Source organism: Papio anubis, chromosome 8, assembly GCF_008728515.1.
Source record: "Papio anubis isolate 15944 chromosome 8, Panubis1.0, whole genome shotgun sequence".
Lineage (NCBI taxonomy): Eukaryota > Metazoa > Chordata > Mammalia > Primates > Cercopithecidae > Papio > Papio anubis.
In genome coordinates this window covers 102,685,422-102,710,638 of record NC_044983.1, presented here as the reverse complement: position 1 = coordinate 102,710,638, position 25,217 = coordinate 102,685,422, and the positions used below count along the sequence as shown (strand labels likewise).

Below are 25,217 nucleotides of genomic sequence, written 5' to 3'. Positions count from 1 at the left end.
TATTTTAGCACTATACTGTTCTCTAAGATGGCACCATAAAGGACTAGATATTACCCAAAGCAAGAAGGGGAAATACTGCTATATGCGTTGTACTTTCCGTCCTATTTTTGAGCTTGCGAAGGAGCACAGAGAATGATTATAGCCACCTCTCAGGCTTTGAAGCTCATTTCATACATCATTGCCTATATTTTAATATTCCTTTAAAGGTTTTTGTTTTGGACATCATCCTTCCTCCCACTCCTCATCCCATTCCCCCAAAGCAGTGTGATCTTTTACTTATCATTACAAAAATGGAAGCAGGAGGCTGAATTTTTCTGAGATAAGTGGTCAGTATGGTGTAATGGAAAAACCAGAGCACCAATAATTCGATTTAAATTAGTATGGGAATTTGGCTGCATTCTTGCTGAACAACCTTGGGTTTATCACTGGCCCTCTCTGATTCTATTTTTTCATCTATAAAAGAAACAGAACAATAAAGCTGACTGTGATACATCTTTGCTATAAAGGTTAAATGGATAATGTCAACAATGAGAAAGTGTGATCCAAGTGCAAATTGTCATTACGATTGGGATTATTATAAATATATTATCAGTATATTAGGAATTTATTGACAACTGGATTCCTGTGTGCTCTGCTCCCATTTCTCCAACTCCCAGAGATGCAGAGGATCCCCGCCAGATGGCTGATTTGCCAGCTGTGTCTTGTTTTGTCATTGTAAATATTACAGGCCCCAACTAGGAGGCTTTGCTTATAATGTGATGTTTTGTCCTTTATCTCTTGCAGCTTGAGAATTACATTGTGGAAAATATGAAGTCGGAGATGGCCCAGATACAGCAGAATGCAGTTCAGAACCACACGGCTACCATGCTGGAAATAGGAACCAGTCTGCTGTCTCAGACTGCAGAGCAGACCAGAAAGCTGACAGATGTTGAGACCCAGGTACACCCCCAGGGCCAGAGTCCACAGACTCAACCAGGAAGATTTTTTTTCTTTAGCTTGCTCCATAAACACAGAGCACATTTCAGCACTGTGATTAGGGAAACATACATTTTTGTTTATTGGTAATAACAACAATGACTTCCTGACATGCTATGCGTGTTTCTTTTGATCTAATGAGGGTTGGTATATTTAGCTTTGCATATGTTTGCAAAAACAGGGCCAGCAAAGGACCTCATCAATGTTTAAATTCAAATAAGTACTGCAGCTACCAACTGTGATATGATATGTGTCAAACAAAGTAACTATTTGGGTCAGATTGGTGTCTTTGTTTTGTATTTTTGACCTATTTTGTTTTGTCTCTGGTAATGCTGTAGCCATAAGGGCACCTGCAGATGGTTTTTGCATTCAGCAGATAGAAAGGAAAATTCCAAATGAAGCTATCAGGAATATGTGTGTATATATATATATCTACCTATTAAGGCCAATGACGTACTTATTTGAGCACCGAGTAAAAACTAGGGATGCCCTTTCATCACCACTGTCACAAACACGCCATCATAGTTTACTGGCAAATAGAAAATATCATTTTTGATGACTATCATTTTGATGACTGTCATTTTTAATTGTCTCTTTGTTCCCTTTTAGCCATGAAAATCATTATTCCAGTTACCATTCTGAAACCCAAGGGATGATTCTATCCCAACGTAGTTGATTTCTGACATGAAAGCTGAAATATATACATTCAAAAATAAGGTGCAACATGATTTCTATTTTATTTCATTTGTGTTATTGGCATCACAGATAGGTTGGTATTTAAAGAAAAATAGCAATGGTAATTGATACAGATAAAACATTTTATATAACGCAACTTCCCCTGCACAAATGGTTTTTATGAAAATCACTTAGAGCAGATAGATCTTTTAGCTAGAAGTCACTAGCTTGAGTGATTTCTCATATTCATGCAGCTAGTGTATAAAATCTGGGATTCAAACTCCAGGGTACTCATTTCTTTTCTATCCCCCTTGATTAGTAACACTAATAATTAACTAATTGAATAAGAACTTAAGTATTGACTACATTGAAGCAATGATTCACATGAGCTTTGGAAAATACTTTTTGCTGCCCATCAGCATCAGATGAACATGGGAGATGGGCGGAACTACATATTGTCCCTGAAAATTACAAGACTTTGTCTAATCATTCATTGTCACAGTAAGTTTGATAATATATGCACCCTGGTTTCTTGTGGTATTAATAATGTGACTGTATTATTTATTTTATTTTATTAGAACAGAATGCTCACCCTCTCCTACAAAATACTCTCATGTTCAAAAACAAATGCACAATGTATCCTACTTAATTGCATATTTGAAATGTGTATAAGTTTCTATTACAATAACTTTTATAGAACACATGGAAGGGTCTTGTTTAATTTTTTTATCCCCTAAAACCTTGTGCCTTGGGTTGTTTTTTGATCTCTTTCTACCTAGGAGTTGGAGTTGTGGGGAAAAAAATGTCCGATTGTTAGTATGTTAATCTCCAAACTGTTAAGATGCATGCTGTGTAAAGTATTAAGAGATAAATTGTACTGCGTCCTTAAGGCCAGAAGACGTGTACTTTATTGAAAATGGTACAGAAAATTCAATGAAAAAGAATCACTACTCCCTATATGAAGCAGCTAAAACTTACTATTAAAGACCAAGGAAAGTTTATTAGATACAGCAAGAACAATTTTAAGATAGCTGAAACGCAGAAAACATTTCCAAAATCACAAATCCATCACGAGTAGCAATAAGAGGAAAGTAGAAAAGGACAACAATGGCTCAAATTATGCCCTGCCTTAAGAAGGGGAGCCTATGTGTTTTTTCCCTTTCATTTTCATGTCTTCCAATTGCCTATGCTATTTGTAGTTGTGATGCTTCAAACTTGTTATATGTAAATGTATACCCTCGTGCTACTTATTTGAACTATTGCAACAGGACATGTTCTGCTTAGACATAACCACTCAAGTGAACTCAAATCCTGATTCAGAGCCAAGTTTACAAAAGTAATCTGAATTATTTCTTAACCTCCATACACTCTATTCATTTATAATAAGCATTTATAAACCAGTAGATCCTTCTGTGCTATCCAGGTATGCTCTCATGGTTTTCCTCCTATATTCATCTAACATGGTTTCACACTGGTAAGGGTTGCTTTTCCTAAAACTGACTTCAGGTCCTCAGTTTATTTCAGGAACTCATGACAATGTCTTTCCAGTACATTTTAGTGCCCTAGCTTTCACACGATTATGTTATAAAATAATTAACTTATTGCTTTCTAGTCTTCTGCTGACCTTTTTGATTTACAACTTAACAAAACGTGGAAAGCCACAGGTTCACTCCATAGCATTTTAAGATCCTCCTGTGCTCAAAAAAGTATCATGATCAGGAAAGATACCAGTAATGACCACACCTGAATAACACTGCTGGCCATTGTGGCAATGATTAGAAACCACTACCATGCCTTTTCCTTCCCCCTTAGTCTGGCTTGCAGTGTTTTTCTCACTCTGTTATCAGTTTGTACCAATATCTCTCTGCTTTCAAGTTCCTCTTTCCAAGAGTACAATATGAAGGGGTTTGTTTGAGGAATTATTCATGTCACTTCCTGTAGTGTCATTCTATTTCTCACTTCTTTCTCAGGCAAATTTGGTTTTGGGGGAAATTAACAGACAAAAAAGTCGCCTTAAATTTTACCTCTAATAATCCATGCTTGGCTCAGTTCTAAATAATTTTACATATATTAGCTATTTAATAATAATAATGAATTCTATAAGGTAGATGATGTACCATGCTATGTTTATTTCCTTATTATCATTTATTATTATTTTTTGAGATAGGGTCTTACTCTGTCACCCAGGCTGGAGTGCAGTGACTGATCAGGGCTCACTGCAGCCTCAACCTTCGGGTTTCAGGTGATCCTCCCACTCCAGCCTCATGAGCAGCTGGGACTACAGGTGTGTGCCACCATGCTCAGCTAACTTCTTTATTTTTTGTAGAGACCAGGTCTTGCTATGTTGCCCAGGCTTGTCTCGACCTCGTAGGTTCAAGCAATTCACCTGCCTTGGCCTCCCAAAGTGCTTGGATTACAGACATGAGCAATCACTCCTGCCTTTGGGTGCTTCCTTATGTAAGATGTTTTAATGGGTCCTATTAGAATGCAACAAGTAAAGCAGTCTTTACCTTCATGAGTTTGAGTTAATGTGGTAAAACACTTCTAAGTCATTTCTTTCTTGACTTTCAGTCAAATTAATGATCTGTGGAGCCCTTCCTCACAGCCTTAAAGATGTACCTTTCCAGTCTCCTACTGTGGGAAGTATAATTGACCACTGCTCACCAATGGCTGTGCCCTGAAATCCATTGCTGTGTTGGTGCAGAGACCACAGTTTCCAGCAGTCACTTCCACTCATTGTGGCAGGGATATGTAGGCCTGCTCCTGGGAGCTGTACAAGTCCACTGTCACATGACTTTGGCTAGGGGCTCTTCATCAGCCTGCTGGAACTGTTGCATGGCTGCCTTGAGGGATAAGACTTCCACCCAAGTCTTCTTCCTTCCCTCTCCTCTTTCCTGCAGTTAGACCGGCATCCCAGTCTGAAGCCTCTCCAAATCTCCTCTGGCTTCCTCCCAATTTTTCCTCATGGGCATTTCCCCTAATATATTTCCTGCATGTTTAATCCCATTTAATCATCCTTTCAGACATCACAAATGATCACATGTGCTGTTTGTACCTCAATAGCACTCATTAGAAATATAAGGCAAGCCAGGTATGGAGGCCCACACCTAAAATCCCAGCACTGTAGGGGACAGACAGATGGAAAAATGATTTGAGCCCAGGAGTTTGACAGCAACCTGGGCAACATAGCAAGATCCTATCTCTAAAAAATAAAAATAAAAATAAAAAAGACAGGCATAGTAATGCATGCCTGTAGCCTAGTTACTCAGGGGGCTAAGGCTGGAGGATCCCTTGAGCCTAGGAAGTTCAAAGTTGCAGTGAGCTATGATCACACCACTGCACTCCAGCATGGTTGACAGAGCAAGACCCTATCTTTAAATATATATATACTTGTGTGTGTGTGTGTGTGTGTGTGTGTGTGTGTGTGTGTATTAGGCAGTTCAGAAACAGTTTGCTCAATGACCACGAATCTTTAGGCATAAGCAGATTTCTTCTTATATCCACTCTCAAAGGGCAGCTCTCAAAGTTGAGCTGCTATATCTCTTTGTCTTGATGAGAAACAGTTGAATACACTTTTAATTTTGGTTTAATGGAAATGATGAAACAAATTTTTTAGTGGGTCATTTAAGCAAAATGTCTTGTAATTAATTTTCTTACAAGGTTTAGGAAAAGTGTTTGATAAGCCACTAGGAGGGGGCTCAGCATCCTATGGCCCACAGGTCAAATTTGACCAGCCATCTTATTTTGTAGATAGTTTTATTGGACACAGCTGCACTCATATATTTATATGTTGTCTGTGGCTGCTATTTCACTAAAATGGCACAGCTAAATTGTTATACCAGAGACTATTTGGCCCACCAAGCCTAAGATGTTTACTATCTCGGCCTTTACAGAAAAATCTGACCAACTCCTGCACTAGGATGTAAATTCCTAAGAAGCGGGGTTTTTTTGTTTTGTTTTGTTCTTGTTCACTGCTCTATCGACAGGATTTAGAACAGGACTGGTGCATAGGCTCTCAATAAATACTTGTGAATAAAACTAAGTTTTAGTCCCTTAATCTCTGCAGGTTTCAGCCCAATGTTGCCAAGCCTGAGGACAATATGCTGAGGCTTGTGTGTTGATGGTAATAGGCACCCACAAATAGCTGATGGATCAGAAGAGGACTTTGAACAGAAGCAGTCTACTGCAAAGATGTCTGACCCAACTAAGAACATTGAGTGAATGGTTTTTTGTTTTTTGGGGTTTTTTGTTTATTTTTCTTTTCCGTACTCTGGGAAGCATAAGAAATTTGGACACCTTCCTTACTCGTGGTGCTAATTTGGGGGCAGGGGCAGGGAGAGAGAGTTGGATGCCATCAGCCGCAACAAGCAGAGGACCTCATGGTTACTTGAAAGAAAGCATTTTGGTAGTAGTTGTTAGGGACTAGAGGGTGTCACTAACCAGAGGGAAGCTGCTTATTTACAGCTGCATGATAAGCCTGTGGGTAACAACCCAGACTCTGGAGATAGACTATCCAGTTGCATTCTGACTCTACTGAGCGTTAGCTGTATTGGGAGATTTATTTCTACCCACAATTCTGTGTCTGTAATGTAAGTACTCTCTCTATCAAACTCTGTAACCAAATGAGGTGGTTATTATATTATAAAGATAATGTAGGGTTATATTATTATATTATAAATATATACATATATAATGAGGGTATTACTATTATAAATAAAATATATTTATATATAATATAAATAGAGAATATTATGTAATAGCTATATAATATTAATTATATATTACATCACAACTAAGATGAACAATAATTCCCTAAGATTATCTGATTTCTACATTCATATTTTCTCATCTTTCCACTAAAACTTTTATAACAGTTTTGTTTTTCAAGATTTAAGAGTCCATTTAAATTTGAAGCAGTCTTCCCCCTTTTTTTTTGCCTGATATTGACATAAGAAACTGGGTTGTTTTGTAAATCATCTCATGTTCTGCATTTGTCTGAATATTTCTTTATTATGACCTTTAATTTACCCTTCAATCCCCTATGGTTTCTCTAAACTGAAAGTTGAGTCTAAATACTTGTTCAGATTGAATGGAATATTGTGGCAGGGGTGTTCTGTGGAATTACTGGTCACTTCCTATTGCATCTCTTCAGGAGACACACACGCCAGATTGCTACTCCCTTAGTCATGCTGTTCTTTAACTTGGTTAGGGTCATAACCTCCATATCACCGCATCTCAATAGTTCACTTTTCCCTAGGACATTAACAGATAACCTGTAGGGTAATACTTTATCACATTGCCCATTATTAACCAAGTAAATTACTTCAATCATTTTGCAAAATGCTGATTTTCTAACTCTATCATTCCTTCTGCATGTATCAACCTTCATTCTTCTGTTAGAATTAATTGCCAAGGCATTATACTTTATGTTACGGATTTTTCTTTGGAAAAATATAACTAAAGCAAAAGGAAACATAACTCCGAAAACAGGGCCTATTTCAAAGCTAATGAGTCATTGAAAGAGATTTTTGGCCGGGTACACTGGCTCATGCCTATAATCCCAGCATGTTAGGAGGCTGAGGTGGGCAGATTGCTTGAACCCAGGAGTTCAAGACCAGCCTGGGCAACATGGCAGAGCCCTGTCTTTACAAAAAAACATATATGTAAAAAATTGCTGGGCACACCTCACCAGAACCGAAGAGGCTACAGTGAGTGTGGTCATGCCACTGCACTCCAGCCTGGGCAACAGAGTGAGACACTGTCTCTAAAAAAAAGATTTTTCTTTCTACCTCAGTCTCTGACTTTTAGCATTAATATTAATTTAAAGTATCAGAAGCACTCTTGAAAGTATTAAAGAGAGCTGGGTGAAATTTTCCGGCTCACTTTCTCTGGGAAACTAATACTTTTTATTTTTAAATGTTTACTCTTTTTTTGTTAAAGAAAGAACTAAAATTCTGTGGCCCATAAATCCTCAATTTCAGGTTTTATGTCTCTCTTACTCTTAGGTATATTTTGGAAAATTTAATCTTTGAAATTGTTCCTTGAGGGGCATGTTTCACATATGCTTTACTCCTTTTCTTTCTTCTTCTTTATTTAAAAATTTTCCTTTTTTCCCCCAAAGATGTGCTTTTGGAATGTGTTTAGGCTAAGAAGGAAATGTCTTTTGTCATTTTAATGGAACACTTCGATTATTGCTAAGCAGCAAATTCCATAGACGCATGGCAAGAAAGTGGTCAATTTATCATAGTTTGCTATGCAATTCTCTTGGCTGCCCACTTCAGACCTAGTTTAATACGTCAGTGGAGAGAGTTGAAATAAAGCAGCAATAGGGTCAAGGTGATGGGGAAACAAGAGGAGGGATTGGTATTTGTACTCTAAACTGCCCTGATCTTTAGATTGGCATTTAGCCTGGACTTCTGATATTGTACCCCTTCCTTTTCCCATATTCAGATGCTGCTCTAGATTTAGACTGTCATCACTGAAGTCTAACTTGATATTCATGTAGGCCCTGTTACCCTTTCTGTGACCATGACCCAAGCCTGAAAGACAGCTCACTGTCCATTGCCCAGAATGTCATCTAACTCAGCCATGAGCACTGCAGTGTGCTGGACCCCAGAGGGGTCTGGAGGCTTAGGGGAGTCCAGATGAGCCTTCCTGCCTCTGTGAAACTGACATCCTAGGAGGGGCAGAAAGACAGCAAATGAGTGAACAGACGTGATAGTTTTCAACAGTGATGATTCTGTAAAGAAAATTAAATAAGATGATGTGATGAAGGGTGAGGAAGGTATTACTATAAAGAAGGTGGCCAGAAAGAGACTAAGATGATGAGAAGAAATCAGCCATGCATCTGGGAAGCGGTGGGCATGCCAAGCAGAGGAAACTGCAAGTGCAAAGCTTCCAAGATTGGAATGAACTTGACCAAGGTGGCAGAAAGAAGACTATGTGGCTAGAGCATGATAAACAAGAAGTGAACGGGGTTCTGATCACATGGGTCTTTTCAGGCCAGGCTGAGGACTTTGGAATTCATTCTAATTGCAAAAGGAAGCCATTAGCATGTTGCAAAGGAGATTGCATGATCTGTTGTATGTGTTCAAAAAGATCCCTCTGGTTACTGTGTGAAAAATGGACTTGAGCTGGGGCAAGTAGGAGCAGGAAGACAAACTGGGAACTGTAGTGGTCTCCAGACTGAGATATGGGCAGCTTCATTTTCAATTATGAATGGTTCCATTTTGTTCTCAATGGACATGGAGGAGAATACTTACTGCCTTCTGGAAATTAAAAATTTTGGTGTCTGAGAATGTCAGGAAGTGTGATCAGAGAGTATGGTGAATAAGAAAGAAAATCGATTTTATTTAACTACATATGATATGCTTGATTTAGTGAGATAATGTACCTCATAAACAAATATTGAGTATCCATAAACAAATACTGAGTGTTGTCTCTGTGCCAAGCACTGTTCTAAATGTCACCAAAACATACAAGTGTTTCATTCCCTATTTCATTATTTTATAAATTGTCATTCAATAAAAAATAAAATCATACTTGGACAATAATATGTTTAATAGTTGAAAGTTGTATCTTGTGTATCTCCAAAATTTATATTCTCTACCATGTATCCCCTCTGAGCTACTCTCAACTGTACCTTCAAATTCTGTTTGTTTTGAAATGAAATAATACAGAATAGAAAAGAACGTTTTTTAAAACACTGAAACCCTTCACAAACATGATATAATTAGTAGCAATACATTTTAGACTGGCTTTCAGATCCTTACTAATGACTGTATACATGAGTCATAGCAGTTTAAACTTTTTTTAGAGTATAAATGCTCCATCTCACCATTCTCTGCCCCATCCCCTCCTCGCCCTCCTGTTCCACCCCTTGCAGGGCTAGAGACCACCTCAGACCAAATCAGGCATGTGCAGAATCAGATGCTGTCTTTATTTTAAATTGATATTCTGTTAAATGTCAATTTCTTGCATTAATTGTAAAATTTTAAAAATGTTACATTAAAATATTACTTATCTTGATACTGAGATTTCTGGCACCCCTTTAAGTTTTGCAACTGAGGCATTTGCCTCTCTCACCTCAGGCTAGTTCCTGCCTTGCTCCCTTCAGATATATCCCCTGCTCCTGTAAACTTCCATAGCCCAAGTCAAGCCCAGGGCCTATAGGTGTATTTTCCTTTTTATTTTATTTTATATTTTATTTTGAGATAGGGTTTCACTCTGTCACCCAGGCTATAGTAGAGTGGCATAATTATGGCTCACTGCAAACTCTGCCTGCCAGGTTCAAGTGATCCTCCTGCCTCAGTCTCCCAAGTAGCTGGGACTACAGGCACGCACCACCATGCCCAGTTAATTTTTGTATGTTTTTGTAGAGATGGGGTTTTGCCATATTGCCCAGGCTGGTCTTGAACTCCTGAGCTCAAGCAAGCCACCTGCTACAGCCTCCCAAAGTGTTGGAAGTACAGGCATAAGCCACCACACCCGGCCCTGTTGGTATATGTTGAACAGACTTTCTGTGTGCATCTGATATAATCCTAGATTTAGAGATGCTACAGAGGAGGACGGCTGTAATGGCATCGTTTGTAGAAGAAATTTACATTGATATTGACCTGGCAGAAGTATTTCCAGGTCCTTTTAAATAAGTAGTTTTAGGAAAGATGTGGTAGTTTAAAAATGTTTCAAATAATGTGAGGAGCTTTTTAAATTAATTTATCTTCTTTATTTCCTTTTATACCTCCTTTAAGGTGGAAAGAGAGAGAGGGACAAGACACAGTCAGGAACAGGGCATTGACACAGTTTGAAGGCATCTGCTAGGACTGGAGTGTGCATTCTTTGCTTGGAGAATGATAGGTTTGGGTGCACAGCTCACAGACTTATGTCATAAGAAGGCCCAGCTAGACACATGGGTCATTGTGATTCAAGATGAATTGAGCCTTCACAGTTTCTAGAGGACCACCAGAGTAGTAGTAGTGAAGTTGAAAGGATGAGAACAATCTGTCTCTCATACAATCTGGGTTCTGGGTCATTTCGTTTCCTCAGAATGGTTTGACTCACCCTCTCCTTAATTTTCTTTGCAGAGCAGCAGAATCAGAATAAAACTACCTGGGTTTGAAACCCCCCTCTTTCCTTGTCTCCTGTGTGAACTTGGGCTTCTCTCTGAAGCTCAGGTTTCTCATTTGTAAAGTGATGATAACAATTTCTCCTTCAACAGGTGGTCATGATATCCAGAAGGGCTAGCATGACCTAGTGTGATAGGCATTCTGTAAATGTGTGATAATGAGTTTTTCTAAACTATGTCAAGAGATTTTTGCACATTTCTAATTGTTTTTTGTCAGGTGATGCATCAAGACAGGTATCTTTTACATGCCTATTAGTTACTCTTAATTATCCACAACATCTAAGACCTTGTACTTAATACCAACCTTGCACTTACAGATATTGGAGATAAGCTATATGAAGCAACTAGCACAGGAGAATATCCTAGGGTTTTAGGACACAAATGTCCTAAATTGCAATTTCAATCTCAAGCCAAAATAATATCTGAAAGGCATGTCAAACATTAGTTGGTAGAATGTAAACCATTTGTTTAATTATTCTTGAAGAAATATTATTTAAAGACAAAATAAAACTTAAAAAAGTTCATTGATTTGTGATTGAAGTTTGAAATATTTTCATCTTTTATCTTAAGGTACTAAATCAAACTTCTCGACTTGAGATACAGCTGCTGGAGAATTCATTATCAACCTATAAGCTAGAGAAGCAACTTCTTCAACAGACAAATGAAATCTTGAAGATTCATGAAAAAAACAGGTGAGGATTGCTTTATTCCAAAAATGTTTCTGTGTGTACTTATTTATATCCTTCACCTCTCTGCCAACTCTTAAACAAATACGGTTGAGGTGGTTTAAAAATGAAATATAGAGCCAAATTAATATTAATATAGAAAGAAAGGAGAGCTTAAGGTAAATACAGCTAGTATGTCAGTAATAATACTGTTGCTGATACTCCTGAAATATTTGCTTTTTATAACTTTTAACATTAATTTCTCTAATGGTTAGTAGTTCAAATCTCAACATATCTACAAAAATTTGATTCTATGACTAAATTCAGTGACAAAATATTGACATTTTCAGCATAATCAAAACCTGTAACAACAGAGAATAGAGCCTCTTAAATTCCTGCTCAATCCCCCAATTCTTAGGCTTTTACAAAGCTACAGAGTTGCTGAATTCAGAAATATAGCACTAGAGAGAAGGAAAATGTATATTTTTTCTAGAAAATAATTTACCTATAAAGCTGATCAAGGGTTTGGGTTTTTAGTTTTCATTTATAGCTATTTACCTTGGACATAGTAAATGTCTTTGTTTAGCTTTATAGATGTTATCACACCATCTTGTTTTATAAATTATGAATCATTTCAGTTGATTGAATTGGAACTTAGACATCTTGAGAGCTGGGATAGTGAAAGACTATTATTTTGAAGTCATTAACATTGATGATGAACAATTCAAAACATTGACTTCCTTAGGACAAGTTTCTTGCATTAAATTGAAATTTCTTCTGGGTATCTGGATAACTTGACGAAGGTTCAGTTCCTATGCATAATATTGAGGTAAAGGCCACTGTATTGATAGAAACTGGTTAAATGCCATTGAATTGGTGGCACTAGAGTTCCCTTTATATTCCACACCAGGAAGGCACCTAAGAGGACTGCTAGTTCTGTTCTTTACAAGTGAGGGAACAGAGACCCAGTGGAAGGGAGTGACTTGTCCAGGGTCATACAGCTTGCTAGTGGCAGAAATTGGAATGTAATTTAGGTGTCTTTGCTGCTAGTCCTCATATTTCCATTATAACACATGGCCTTTTCATACTATCTACAAACTAAAAGAATTTCCCAACTTCATGCTAAAAATAGAGCATAATGTCAACAATTACAATTAAACTTCTGCCTGAAAAATATAAACCTGGCTGTTGGTTTAGAATCTGAAAGGGATCACTCATGCTGCATGACTTGTATTTCTAAGTGTTACGTTTATTTATCCTTGCACTGTGACATGGGGTTAACTGTATAACTACAAAGAAACCTGACAGGACTTGGCCCTGATTGCATGATTAAATGTTCTAGAGTTAACAATCCTGTTGAAATATACCATTTATTACCCTGCAATTTCACAGTAACCAGACTTATACATGTATGTAACAAGTATACTTTAACCATCCCTTAATCTAGGATCACCCCTTTATGGTTTAATTTTGTCACCAAAAGTGAACCACATTTACAGTCATATTTCAAAATGCTATTTGTGAACACTTTGTCCAGGAATCATGGATAAGTAAAACAATGACAATTTCCCCTTATTTTTCTGAGTTGTTGTTTGCTTTTATAATTATACAAATAGCACATTTATTATAGGATAAGGACAAAAAAAAACACAGAGGAAAATTAAAAACCACAGCTTTATCATAAAGAAAGAGCTGGCTATTTTGCTTCATGTTATATATAAATATTATTTTCACAAAAAGTTCTGTCATGCCTTACACACAGTCTGGAAGTCCGACTTCTTTGGAGATAGATACCATTTTACATTAATAAAATATTCTCTAATATTCTTAGTAACTGTGTATTTCATTTTACTAGTATAACCTAAGGTCATTTGAATCTATCTCTCAGTAGTTATGTTACCGCCTGATTTATTTCTGAAAGAGTTGCCCGCATGAATTTACATTCTTTAGTTCTTCCCTACTGATTTGCATATTATGTCTTTGTCTGTATCTGACCCTTGAGTTGTCGTGATACCGTAATATAAACTGGGAGGCCTGAGATAGCGTAATATAAACTGGGAGGCCTGAAAAGTCTCCTCCCTCACTGCAAAAACAAATGCCATCTTTATGCACCACTTGTACTCAGGTACTCTGTCTCTTTCTCTTTCCTTCCCTCCTTCTCACATTTTTCCTTCCTTCCTTCCTTCCTTGCTTCCTTCCTTCTTTCGTTTCCCTTCTCTTTCTCTCTTTCTTAAAAATGTATCCTTTCTACCTTAATTCTGGACCATTTCAGATTTTCTTGTCTTCCCATCATGGTTTTTATGCAGCATCTGGTATCATTTCCTACTATAGAATTTTCACTATGAAATATTATATTTTAAAGGCAAACTGCTTAAAAGTTGCTCTCTCTGCTCTATCATTAAAAGTGAGTTAGGGTGCAAGGTCTCAAAAGAGCTCCACTCTGGGTCAGGTAGAAGGGGCTTCTCCATGCACTTCAGTATCTCAAAGGAATCTGACTTCTGATCCCAAACATATTTGTGCCTTCTGCTGATGAACTGTTCCCCCCTCATTAAATTGTAATTTCAACAGAAACCTCAGGTTTTCTTACATCTGTAAATCACATTATTTATTGCTGATGTTAACTTTTTCAGGATTATAGCTATTTCTTTCTCTAGTAATACAGGTTTTTTACTACAAATTCAGAGATGTAGGTTTTAATTGGAAATTCAGTTCTGTGCTCATACAGACAAAAACTTGCATGCATCTTTTACTTGCATTCCACATCTCTTCTTTGACAGTGGAACCCTCAAGTATGGCATCATCTTACATGTGGTTCTGGGGTATTTTTCTATCAATTGCTATACCTCCTGGTATTGCTGTATCTCTATAGTTATCTGTCTATCTTCTTGTCTAAGGGCCTAATGTGTGTGATGGAGTGTTGGCAGAACATTTGTTCTTAAATTAGACATAGTCTTCCACAAACAACTTTAAAAAAAGATAAGTTTATGCAAATAAAAAATACCCATTTGTGATACATAGCATACTATCCCTATTCTGTTTATTGTTATTGTGTATTTTCATATGTGCAATGGAATTAGAGGAGCTCTGCCAGGCAATTTCTGTTGCAACAAAGAAATGTGCTCCTCCTATTTAAGTGGAGAGAGGTTCAAAGTCAAGCATGAAGCTGTTTATGTTTTAAAAAAAAATAGTTTATCGATTATCACTAGTTATTCCTTATATGAATCTTAATCCTCCAAATGCATCAAGAAGCTATTTCTACATTAAGGCATCTCTGAAATGCAGCAACAACATGCCTTTAGTTGGTCAGGTCTGGTTTGGATCAGCTAATACACTTTGCAGGGGGGATTATCTAAATTAAGCTTTGCTTCCTCCCCAAGGAATGTCAGGGGTTGTGTCTGGGTGTGGGACTTACCAGCTTTGAGTAAGATGGGACTTCAGCCGCCAAGTCAGTGAGCTGGCCCTTAGGAAGGTCCACCACCACTTTGGCAAAATGAGGAGGAATATTTTATGGTTAGGATTATACTACACAAACATGCTGAGAGGTCCTGCTGATTTACATCCTGACAAATTAAATGCATCACTTGTAGGATTGGAAACGGATTTTTGGCCTCATTAGATTGACTTCTCTATCCCCTACATGGCCAGAAGCACAAAGCAGAAACAGGATTAGCAACATTTGCTCTGCTGTTTGTTTTCCTAACAGTCCAGAGGGAGTCATTCTAAAAAGCTTCCAGTTTGTTCTCTTTAGGCAATATGTTTTTCTTTTGTTGGATGCTACCCGAATCTTAAAACCTGGTTTTGTTTCTTACCTCAAAGAAATAATTCTTGGGAGTAAGGAATCTGTAACTCACCCATATAATTGGAATTACATAACCAAGAACCTAAGTAAATGCAAAACATTAATATTTTACCTTCCCCACAAAGGGAGTGATATGAGCACAAAGTAGGACACAAAATGTAAACTTTCACTAGTTTCCTCCAGTATGTTTCCTACTGCTTTCTAAAACAGTGGAAAGAGGTGTACAGAATATGATGACCTAATGCAGTTTCTTTCAGTTGAACCAAGTATGAGACTGGGACTGTTAGTCGAAAGGTTTGGTCAATGGCCAGTTTTCCCAGCACCTGCCCATCTCTGACTTAACCCCAACATTTTGCAAGGTGGAAACACAGTCAGGCAAAAGAATATTACAGAAGGAGCCCTTCTGCCTCACCAGGGTATACAGGAAGGGAAATCAACACTCCATGTATACAAAGACGGAGTACATGGGCTTTCTTGATTGTGCTGAATATGCAGAGGGAAGATTAAGGAAGTCTTCCGTAAGACCATTCAGAGTGAACTGAAACGAGACATACGATGGCCATTCCTACATAGTTTGAGCAATACTAGCTGCCACCTAGCTACTACTACAAGCAAACCTCTGTGCCAGGTGCTTTAACTTACTATTTCCAATCTGCCAACCAATCCTGCAAAGTATGTATTATTATTTCTATTTTACACTTAAAAAAAGCCCTGAGGCTCACAGAAATCAAGTAAGTTGCTTATGACCAAACAGCTAAGGATGTGGCAAAATTAGGGTTCAAGTTCATGATGATTCTCTGCCTTAATTATTATAAAAATATTTTTGCAACATGATGAGGACTCAAGTATGATTGATGTAGTTGTCAAGTTATTCTCTTAAAGCAAACAAATATTCATTTGAAGAAAGGGGTAGACCAGTTGTTTTTGGCCTGTCACTGTATAGGTCATTATTTAGTCCTTCTAATATTAGAGCAGAAGATATAAACTATTTATTTTACCTTGGGAATTCACTGAACTTATTTGACATGCTCATCTATCTTCTAGCTGGAGTTATGGGAAGTTATTAAGTTAATTAATTTTAAGTGATTGAAGCATGTGCAACTTCAAGATACCAAATTATGCCTTACTAATTATTGTAATAAAATACAGTATTGATGTTTGATATTTAATAAGCCTAAAGAAATGAAAAGTGAAATCATAGTCTTTTAAATTAAAGCTATCTTTCATTTGATAAGTTATTTACAAAATGCTGAAGTAACTTGCTAACTTCTAACATTAAGCTAGGCTGAATTATGTTAGTTGTTTATAACAAGGATAAAAAAGGTGACTTTTTGAATTTATATTATTCTAGTCTTTTTCTTGTAAATACAACACCTACAGACTAGAATGTTACCTTTTTTCCCCTGTTAATTTTTAAAATAATATTTAATAGCATATAACATTTTCCTTTTTTTAAATTACAATAACCATAGTATCTTGGCATGAAATACAATTCTGATCAAATTGGAAATCTAAGGATCATCTTAATTCTTCTCTTTCCCTAATCCCCCACAATTCACTACTCACTGTTGATGCTATCAATTGCATCTTCTAAATATTTTTCTGATCCATCCCATCCTTTCCATTCCCACTGACTATGTCATAGGTTAAGCTGCCATGAGTTCTTGTCTAGGCCATTGCAATGACCTCTGTGTTTTAAGCTATGTGCCACTCTAGTCCTTATCCAGAAGCTGTGCCAAAGTCTTCTTTCTAAAATGCAAGTCAGACTATTTTTCTCTCTCAACAACATGACGATTCTCTATAACTGATAGAAGAAAGTTCAAGTTCTTTAGCACAGGATACAGTCCATGATCATTACAATCTTACCTTTTCAACTTACTTCCAATAATCTTATTTTTTAGAGGATACATCCTAATAGTTAAGAGCTTGAGCTCTGAGGCCAGACTGCCTGGTTTCACTTTTCCTTGATTCCTGTGATAATCGACTCAGTCACATATTATTTGTGTGACTTTGTGCAGCTTACATAGATTCTGTGTGTTTTGGTTTCCTGATTTGTAACATAACAATGACAATAATTATACTGTATGAAGTTAATGTGAAGGTTGAGTTAATGTGTATAAATCTATGAGAACAGTGCCTGACATGAGCAGCAGTGTTTAATCATGTTAGTTGTTAGTACGGCACTGAACACATGATGTTATTTCAGACATATCTGATGTTTGCCTGACATTCCTTATTCAACTCACAAATTTCTCTTTATCCTTGGAAACTCATTGCATGTGTCAGCTTCTCTAACAATCCATCTCTGGCTCTACCAGATAGATTTGCTCATTACAACCTATGTGATAGCACTGTACCTGTTTTCTCCCCATAATTTCACTTAGCTGATCACATTATAATATATGTATGTTTGTGTGTGTGCATGTTTATTTATCTGTATCCATATTATTATGCTGTGACCTTCTAGGACACAGAGAATGTGTTTTATTTTCATTGTCTTCCTGCTCCTGGGCACAATTTGCTACACATAAGCCTATTTAGTATTAAATGCATTTTGAATGTTAAATGAATAAGGAACTGGGAAATGTCCCAATAGCTCTAACCCAACAAATGCCATTTATCCATACTCACACAGAAACTCACACACACACACCCCTAATAAAAATACTTTTAGTGGAAAAGACAAATCATATTGTTCACATTAAGTATTGTTATTCCATTTATTGTTTTTAACATGAATAAAATAGAGATTGTGTTTACACCACTATTCTGCATTGCCAAAAGCCCATTGCATGGCACTCAATGTTACTATTGTATACTATGAGGTTCACTAATTCAGCCCACCTTTAAAAGATAGCATTTGCACAGGCCATTCTAGACTTATGACTGTTTCCTCCATTTCTGTGATAAATAAAAACAAGTAAGACAAACATGATGTATATACATGTATGTTAAATTATATACATGCATATACAGTTGTAAGTCAAATTTCCCCTAATTCCACACCCCTACACCATACCACCTGCTAGCAGAGAATCATCATTAAGAGATTAAGTTCAGTGCTTACTCTTCCAGATGTTTTCTATAAACATACTAACATATGTGTGTATATAGAGTGTGCCTATTTATGTGTGTGTTTACACAGGCATACACTTATACGTAATTGCACACATACACACGTACTTGTTTATATGACATGTGCGTATATGTATAGATTATTTTAGCGTTGGGTTTTTTCTACTGTTTATTTTATAATAATTTGTTGTATATATATTATGCATATAACCATATACAGATATACCTCATTTATTTTCAAGAATGAGTAGCAATCTATTTTTATAGATCCACTATAATTTATAACCTATTATAAGTATTATGTTAATAAATATATAATTTATCGAGACTATAATTGTTGAGGTGATGATTTAAATTTTATATAGATATTCACAAGTTATCTTCAAATTTTACCTTCTCCCTAAGAGTGCTGGGGCTTTCTAATTTCCCAAAACTTTGCTAGCCATCTAATTAATCTAGGCTCCTTGAGAAGTTAAGTTGTGCATGTTTTTATGTGTATTAACCATTTGCATTTATTCTGTGACTAGATTTCTTTTTCTATGACTACATACTTGCCTATTTATGTATGTTTAACATTTTTTCTATTATATTGTTTATCCTTTTTTAAGTTAACTCATATGAGCTCTTTAATGGATAGTAAAACTTTGTAATATATGTTACAAAAGTTTCTCTAGTTTATTGTTTATTGTTCAACTTATTTTTTAATGGAAGCATTACATCTCTGTGTTATGAAATGTATCAATCTTTTTTCTTCTTAGATGCTGGTTTCTATAACACATTTAGCTTATTCTTCTTCACCCCAAACTTTACATTGATTTGTTAATATTTACTTATAGTATATGCTTCTGCTCCAAATTTGAATTTCCAAACAAATATGATTTCAAACATTGAGAGAAAACATATTGTGTTCCAATTAGACATGTAAAGTATAACTTTAACCTGAACTAAATCTGTGTGTATTTAAATGGGGAGAAAAGTCACTCTTTACAAACCCATATTTGCAACACATGTTGACACTATACATATTGAAAATAGTGGAAAATATTGAAACATCTGTAAGTAGGTTCAGACAGATAAAAATGAGGTTTCTATATTTTCAACATCTTCCTCCTTGTTTGAAGAGCTATATTTACACTCATAGAGCTTAGGCAACTGTCACCACTGTGAATTCATTGGCTGCTATGTTAAGAACTCTATTGTGGGAAACAATTTGAAAGGGATATCCTTTTCTGTGAAAGTTTCAAGATATGTTCAATGATTTGAAATATTTCCAATAAGATGTTGGAGACGGCAGTGTAAAATAGGGGTATGGGGCAGTCTACCAAAAACTTCAAATAGGACTTGGTGTACACTCATTTAGAACCTTTTACTAAAGTTCAGGGCACAGATTATTTTGTTTATTTTATTCATTAAAGTTCACCTCTGCCTCAAATAGAAGCTAAGTGCCAGAATTCTATGCATGTCTCTTCTCAAAGTGTTTCCAGAAAGATGGGAAACAGGAAGTCCTGAGACCTCTGTGAGAAACTCTCTCCTTGGATTTCTAGCTCAATTTGCATAAATTTAGGTGCATGGTTTCATAAAGCGTTGTTCCATGGAACCCTAATCCTAAAAGATGCATCCTAATAAAAACTGTTTGTTTAATATAGGCTTCCCTAAATCTTAATAATGAAATTCTTATTTTGCTTGAAAAAATATACTGAATATGCTCTAGGCAACAGTGCACTGGTGTTCAGTTACCATCCAGGTTTTCTGTTTAAAATGCAAACCTAAGCTAAACGTGCAGCTGAGACTGTCATTAGGGAAAATCTGACTACTTTGACTACCTAACTTTAGGACACTGGGGCTGCAATGTTGTCCTTCAGATCAACCTCTCTATATAAAGATCTCCATGCTGGCTGAAGTAGTCCCTCCCAACGGACCTGGATAAGAAAAATAATGAAGAATCAATGATAGGCTTCAGGGTACAAAATGAAATACGAGTAGCATATTAAAAATAAAATTAAAATTAACAAATAACTGTAATGGAAGAGGTGTTAAGACAGGGTAGTATTTAAGAAAATTCTAGTCCAGATGTTAAAAATTGGCTTGACAAAGTAATTCTGTTTTTATATGTGGGAAAGATAAACAGGTTCAAATATTGTGAAAGATAAGCTCCCAGAATAACTAAATAGAAAGCAGCAAATACCAAAGAGATGTGAAGGTAGTGCCTTGGTTCCTGGTATAACATGATGAATAAAAGAAATAGGAAGAGATTACAGTGTATTAAGTTAAAGAGATGAGACTATAGGATGTTCATTGAGACAGCGTGGGATGTCTTGAGTAGATTTCCAGTCTAACAACTTAGAAGACATGGCTTTTTATCCTGATTCTGGCACTTAATATCTGCATGATTTTGAAGAAAACATTTGATTCGTACCTATTCATGAGGGTGTGTAACATCTGCTCAGTCTATGTTACTATATTGCTTTAAGAATAAAAGGAGGTAAAGGTTTTAAAATGTAACATAACTACAATGGTGTGTTACAAGAATAAGATAATAAGTAGAGATGGTATATAGAGTTTTCTGGTAAGTGAGGTTTGCATTGAAACCATTTTGGAAGTAATGGCAAGGAAGGGCTGACTTCCAAAGTAGATACTAGCCAATAGATGGGAGGAATCAAAGAGAAGACAGCAGTCTTTTGGAAGCCAAATATGAAGAGAAGATGAAAAAAGGGATGAATGTAGTCAAAAGAAACGGAAGGGTCAAGAAGAGATCACTCTTGCCTGAAGAAGTCTAAAAAGTTGTCATTAATATGAAAAATGTCCCTAATAAATAAAGTTAGTAGATAATTACTGAAGTACAAATGTTATTAAGGGCACTCCGAGTGAAGAAATGTGATGAGAAAATGAGGAGAAGAGATAATTAACTGGTAAGACCAGCCATTAGAGAAACAAAGTAATATGTTTCCAATTTGCTTGTAGTTGTTATGCATATTACTTGGGTTTCCAAATCCTTTGGAATGTCTGTGATGTAGATTAGGCTTCTTAGTTTCATGGACAGTCTCTTTTTCACGTTGCATGTACTGTCTATTCTAAGATGCCAAACTAAATTGGTATCTTCTGATACCTTCTAGTAAGGGAGCATTAAAGGTTGTTTGATGAATTATGAAAATTAATGTTCTGTCTAACATGCTAATGTACGTTATGTTATATATTATATATATTATCTATTCCTTTTACTCAGAAAAGCAGATCTTTTCCATAAGCCAGGGTTCAGAATTGTTTCCTTTGGTACCAGGATTTCTTTGATCAACTTTCCATCCTCAGCTCTTTCCAAATGATCCTGAAAAACAAAACAAATGAAACAAGCCCACCTCCCTTACTGGCATCTCAGATAGTAGCCATCTCTGCACATATGTCCTCTTGAACAAGGAATACATCAAAAATAAACAGTAGAAAAACACCGATGCAAAAATTTTTTTAAAAAGTATTATGTTTGAAACAGAAGTTTCTTATAGCTTCTGCATTTTCATTTGAGGTTTTTATTCTCTAAAAATAAACCTTACAGTAGGAATAGTGCCATTTTATATTTTACAGAATTATTGGCACTTAGCAACTAATAAATACAAACTATAACTATAACATGATATTTTCCAAACAAAAATGTTACCTACTGATTAGGAAAACTGAAAGGCCAGTGCTCATCTTATTTCAAGGACAAAATGGCAATTCAGAAATTTTATCCAGTATTATGTGACTATAACTTTCAAATTTTGATATATACATGCTTGTCAGTTTAATAGGTAATGCTAAGTTTTCTCACTAGTAGACTATAATGCCTGTGAATTTAAAAGACAATTTTCTTATAAGTTAGCAACTCTAAATTATGGGCATCTTGCCTCTGATCATTACCCCAGGAGTAGCAAGAAAAGTAAATAAAAAGTAAACAGAGAATGAGCTAAGACACTGGTTGTGGTTAATTCACAGTTCTGAAGGCCAAAAATTAATTGGGCACAGAGAAGATCTCCTTTGACGCCTACAGCAAGTACACTAATCACTTAACCAGTAGTTGGGATGAAACTTTTAACCAATAAAGACAATGGAGAAGTTTTTTGTTGTTTGTGTTTTACCACGAACTTCTCCAACAAAAAGTTAGTAGCAAAGAAAAAATATATGGTAAAAGAAGATGATTCATACCTACCCCTTACAGATGTCGTTTTTCATCTTCAGCTGCTTTCCTTGCCTAAGTTTTTCATTTCCAAAAGAATTAAAAAAAAATAAGTGATCATCACAGTTTCCCTATATTACTGTACTCAAACTCTATCTAAATTGGGTTTACTTTATGATCAGTACAAGGCAGGGCTCCTTTCTTGGTGTCGGTAGAAAGAAAGCAATTCAAAAAAGAAATGGGACTTTTCTTCTGCTGCAGAAGTCACACAGTTTCTGCTAATGGGTCCCAATGAGAAACTTTCCTGTGTGAATCTGTGCACACTACTAAAGGTATTATAAATTAGTACAGTCTTAGAAGCCTCCAGGTATTTTTTTTGGTCTTGACTTCACAGGCAGCTTTCCTGCCATATTCTTGGAGTACAAGTTTGTTGGCAAAGATTTGGAATGCCCAGGAGTAGTTCTGGCTACACTTCTTTTTCTTCTTCCTCTTCTTTTAAACAATGGAAATATATTCTCTGAATATTCTGAAGACTGAAAGTCCCAGATCAAGGATCAAGGTGCCTGCAGAGCTAGGCTCCCTCTGAAGGCGCTAGGGAAGGCTCCCGTTCCAGGCCTCTCTCCCACCTGCCTGTAGTTCCTTGGCTTGAGGCAGCATTACTCCAATCTTTACACAACCTTTCCCCTCTGCGCACATCTGATCTGTCTCTCAACATTTTCCCTTTTTATAAGGATACCAACCATAGTGGATTAGAAGCTCATCCTCCTCCAGGATGACCTCATCTTAACTAATTACATTTGCAACGACTCTGTTTCTAAATAAGTCCACATTCTTTAGTTCCTGGAGGTTGGGACTTCAACACAATTTTGTTGTTGTTGTTGTTTGGGGGCAAACATGGGCAGGCCATAATTGAACTCATAACAACTACTTAAAACAGTACCTGACACCGGCCGGGTGCGGTGGCTCACGCCTGTAATCCCAGCACTTTGGGCGGATCACGAGGTCAGGAGATCGAGACTATACTGGCTAACACAGCGAAATCCTGTCGCTACTAAAAATACAAAGAATCAGCCAGGCGTGGTGGTGGGTGCCTGTAGTCCCAGCTACTCTGGAAGCTGAGGCAGGAGAATGGCGTGAACCCGGGAGGTGGAATTTGCAGTGAGTGGAGATCACGCCACTGCACTCCAGCCTGGACGACAGAGCAAGACTCCATCTCAAAAACAAAAAAACAAAAAACAGTACCTGACACACAGCAACCGTGTCATAAATGAGAGGTATCATGACTAGTATGATTGACATCATCATCACTATCTAACATGCTCTGCCATATTCACCCCATCCACAAGGTTTCTGACATCTGCCAGGATGGCACAGCTTCTGCCACATGGACTTCTCTCCATTCCCTCACAGTCTTTTATGCCATTTAACCCTTGGGCCCGCACTTCTTAATCTGTGTAAAGGACAATCAGATGTTACAATTTGTTCCCCAGTACCTGGTGTTGGAAGATTTGGCTCTTCGAACATGCTCCATTTTATAATTTAGCTATTGAATCTAAAACACTCCCTAGTGTCCCCTTTTTGAAAGGAATGATTCAGTGCTGTATTTCTCCAAGGTAAATTAAGTGCCCATTCTGGTATGTGGCGTTTTAATAACACCTTGTAAACTAAGGACGGGTTGAACCTTCTGAAAACAGAGCTGAGAAAACTGAGTAAGCCTTTTCCCTGAGGAATACTAGTATATTAGACACTCCATAAAATGTTAATGCTTTTTATTCCATTCAGTTGCTAGGCTCCAAGAATGCTTCTGCTTTCTCTATCATCTTTAATGTGCAGTATACCAGGGGAATATCCTGTAAAGAGCTCAGGGAGAAGGAAGGGCCTCAGTTAAAGATTGCAACACACTGAGCAAAGCATCCCAACTCCTTTCTGAAGACCGTACCATCAGCCCAATGGAGTCTTCCTTTTGTTACCATTTATACAGTAACGTGGGGACCTGTAGTGTCATCCTGAAGCTTGAGCAGAGAAATAAAGGAAGCTAGTGGTTATGATACAGGACAAGTTATCAAAAATCACAAGAATTCATTGTGACTTTAGATGGATTACTTTTGGCTCCTGTGGTTTCTGTGTCAATATAGTTTTCTTTTTGTATGTGTGTGTGATTGAGAATGTATATTGCTGTTTTTTCTTTTTTCACCTAACATTATATTTTGAGCATTTTCTAATATCCTGAAAATGATTAAAAATATTATTTTCAACAGTTTCAAAATAAGAGTTTTTTTCTGTCTTAATGTCATTGTACATAAATCTTTGTGTTTCTGATTCATATTTTTCCCTTTATTTCCGATTTTTCAGATTGTCAATATACTATTCTTGATCCCATAGAACTATTGTGAAATTTAAACAATGTTAATGTTTTGAAAACCCCAAATGAATATAGCAAAGTGAATAAAAAGTAGTTTCTACATGTTGTTTATTTTTTTCCTGAACTATTCTGTTTCCTCTTAGGCCCATTTCCTTAGTGAAATTATACTATAACTTCTTTAGAGTATAGCTCTTCGGGTGTAAGTTAGCTACCTTGGATATAAGATATACCCAAGGAAACCAAGAAACTAAATCACAGTTAAAATCTAACATTACTCTGACAATATCTGGTTTAATAATTTTTTATTTGACATGTTATATATATAAAACTCCTATTCTAAAGAATATATATTCTTAAGTCTCTCACTAAAAAATATTTTTACAGTGAAACACCTG

The 25,217-nt window shown here is 36.5% G+C and overlaps 1 protein-coding gene across 3 annotated transcripts in view; it reads left to right on the top strand.

The window, feature by feature from the left end:
• ANGPT1 (angiopoietin 1) overlaps positions 1-25,217 on the top strand; it is a 298,250-nt gene that overhangs the window by 151,421 nt on the left and 121,612 nt on the right. For all 3 annotated transcript variants that reach the window (XM_003903066.5, XM_017962224.3, XM_009213479.3), the window contains exons 2-3: positions 784-939; positions 11,345-11,466. In XM_003903066.5, the coding sequence (XP_003903115.3) occupies positions 784-939; positions 11,345-11,466 (278 nt within the window). The remainder of the gene's footprint in view (positions 1-783; positions 940-11,344; positions 11,467-25,217) is intronic.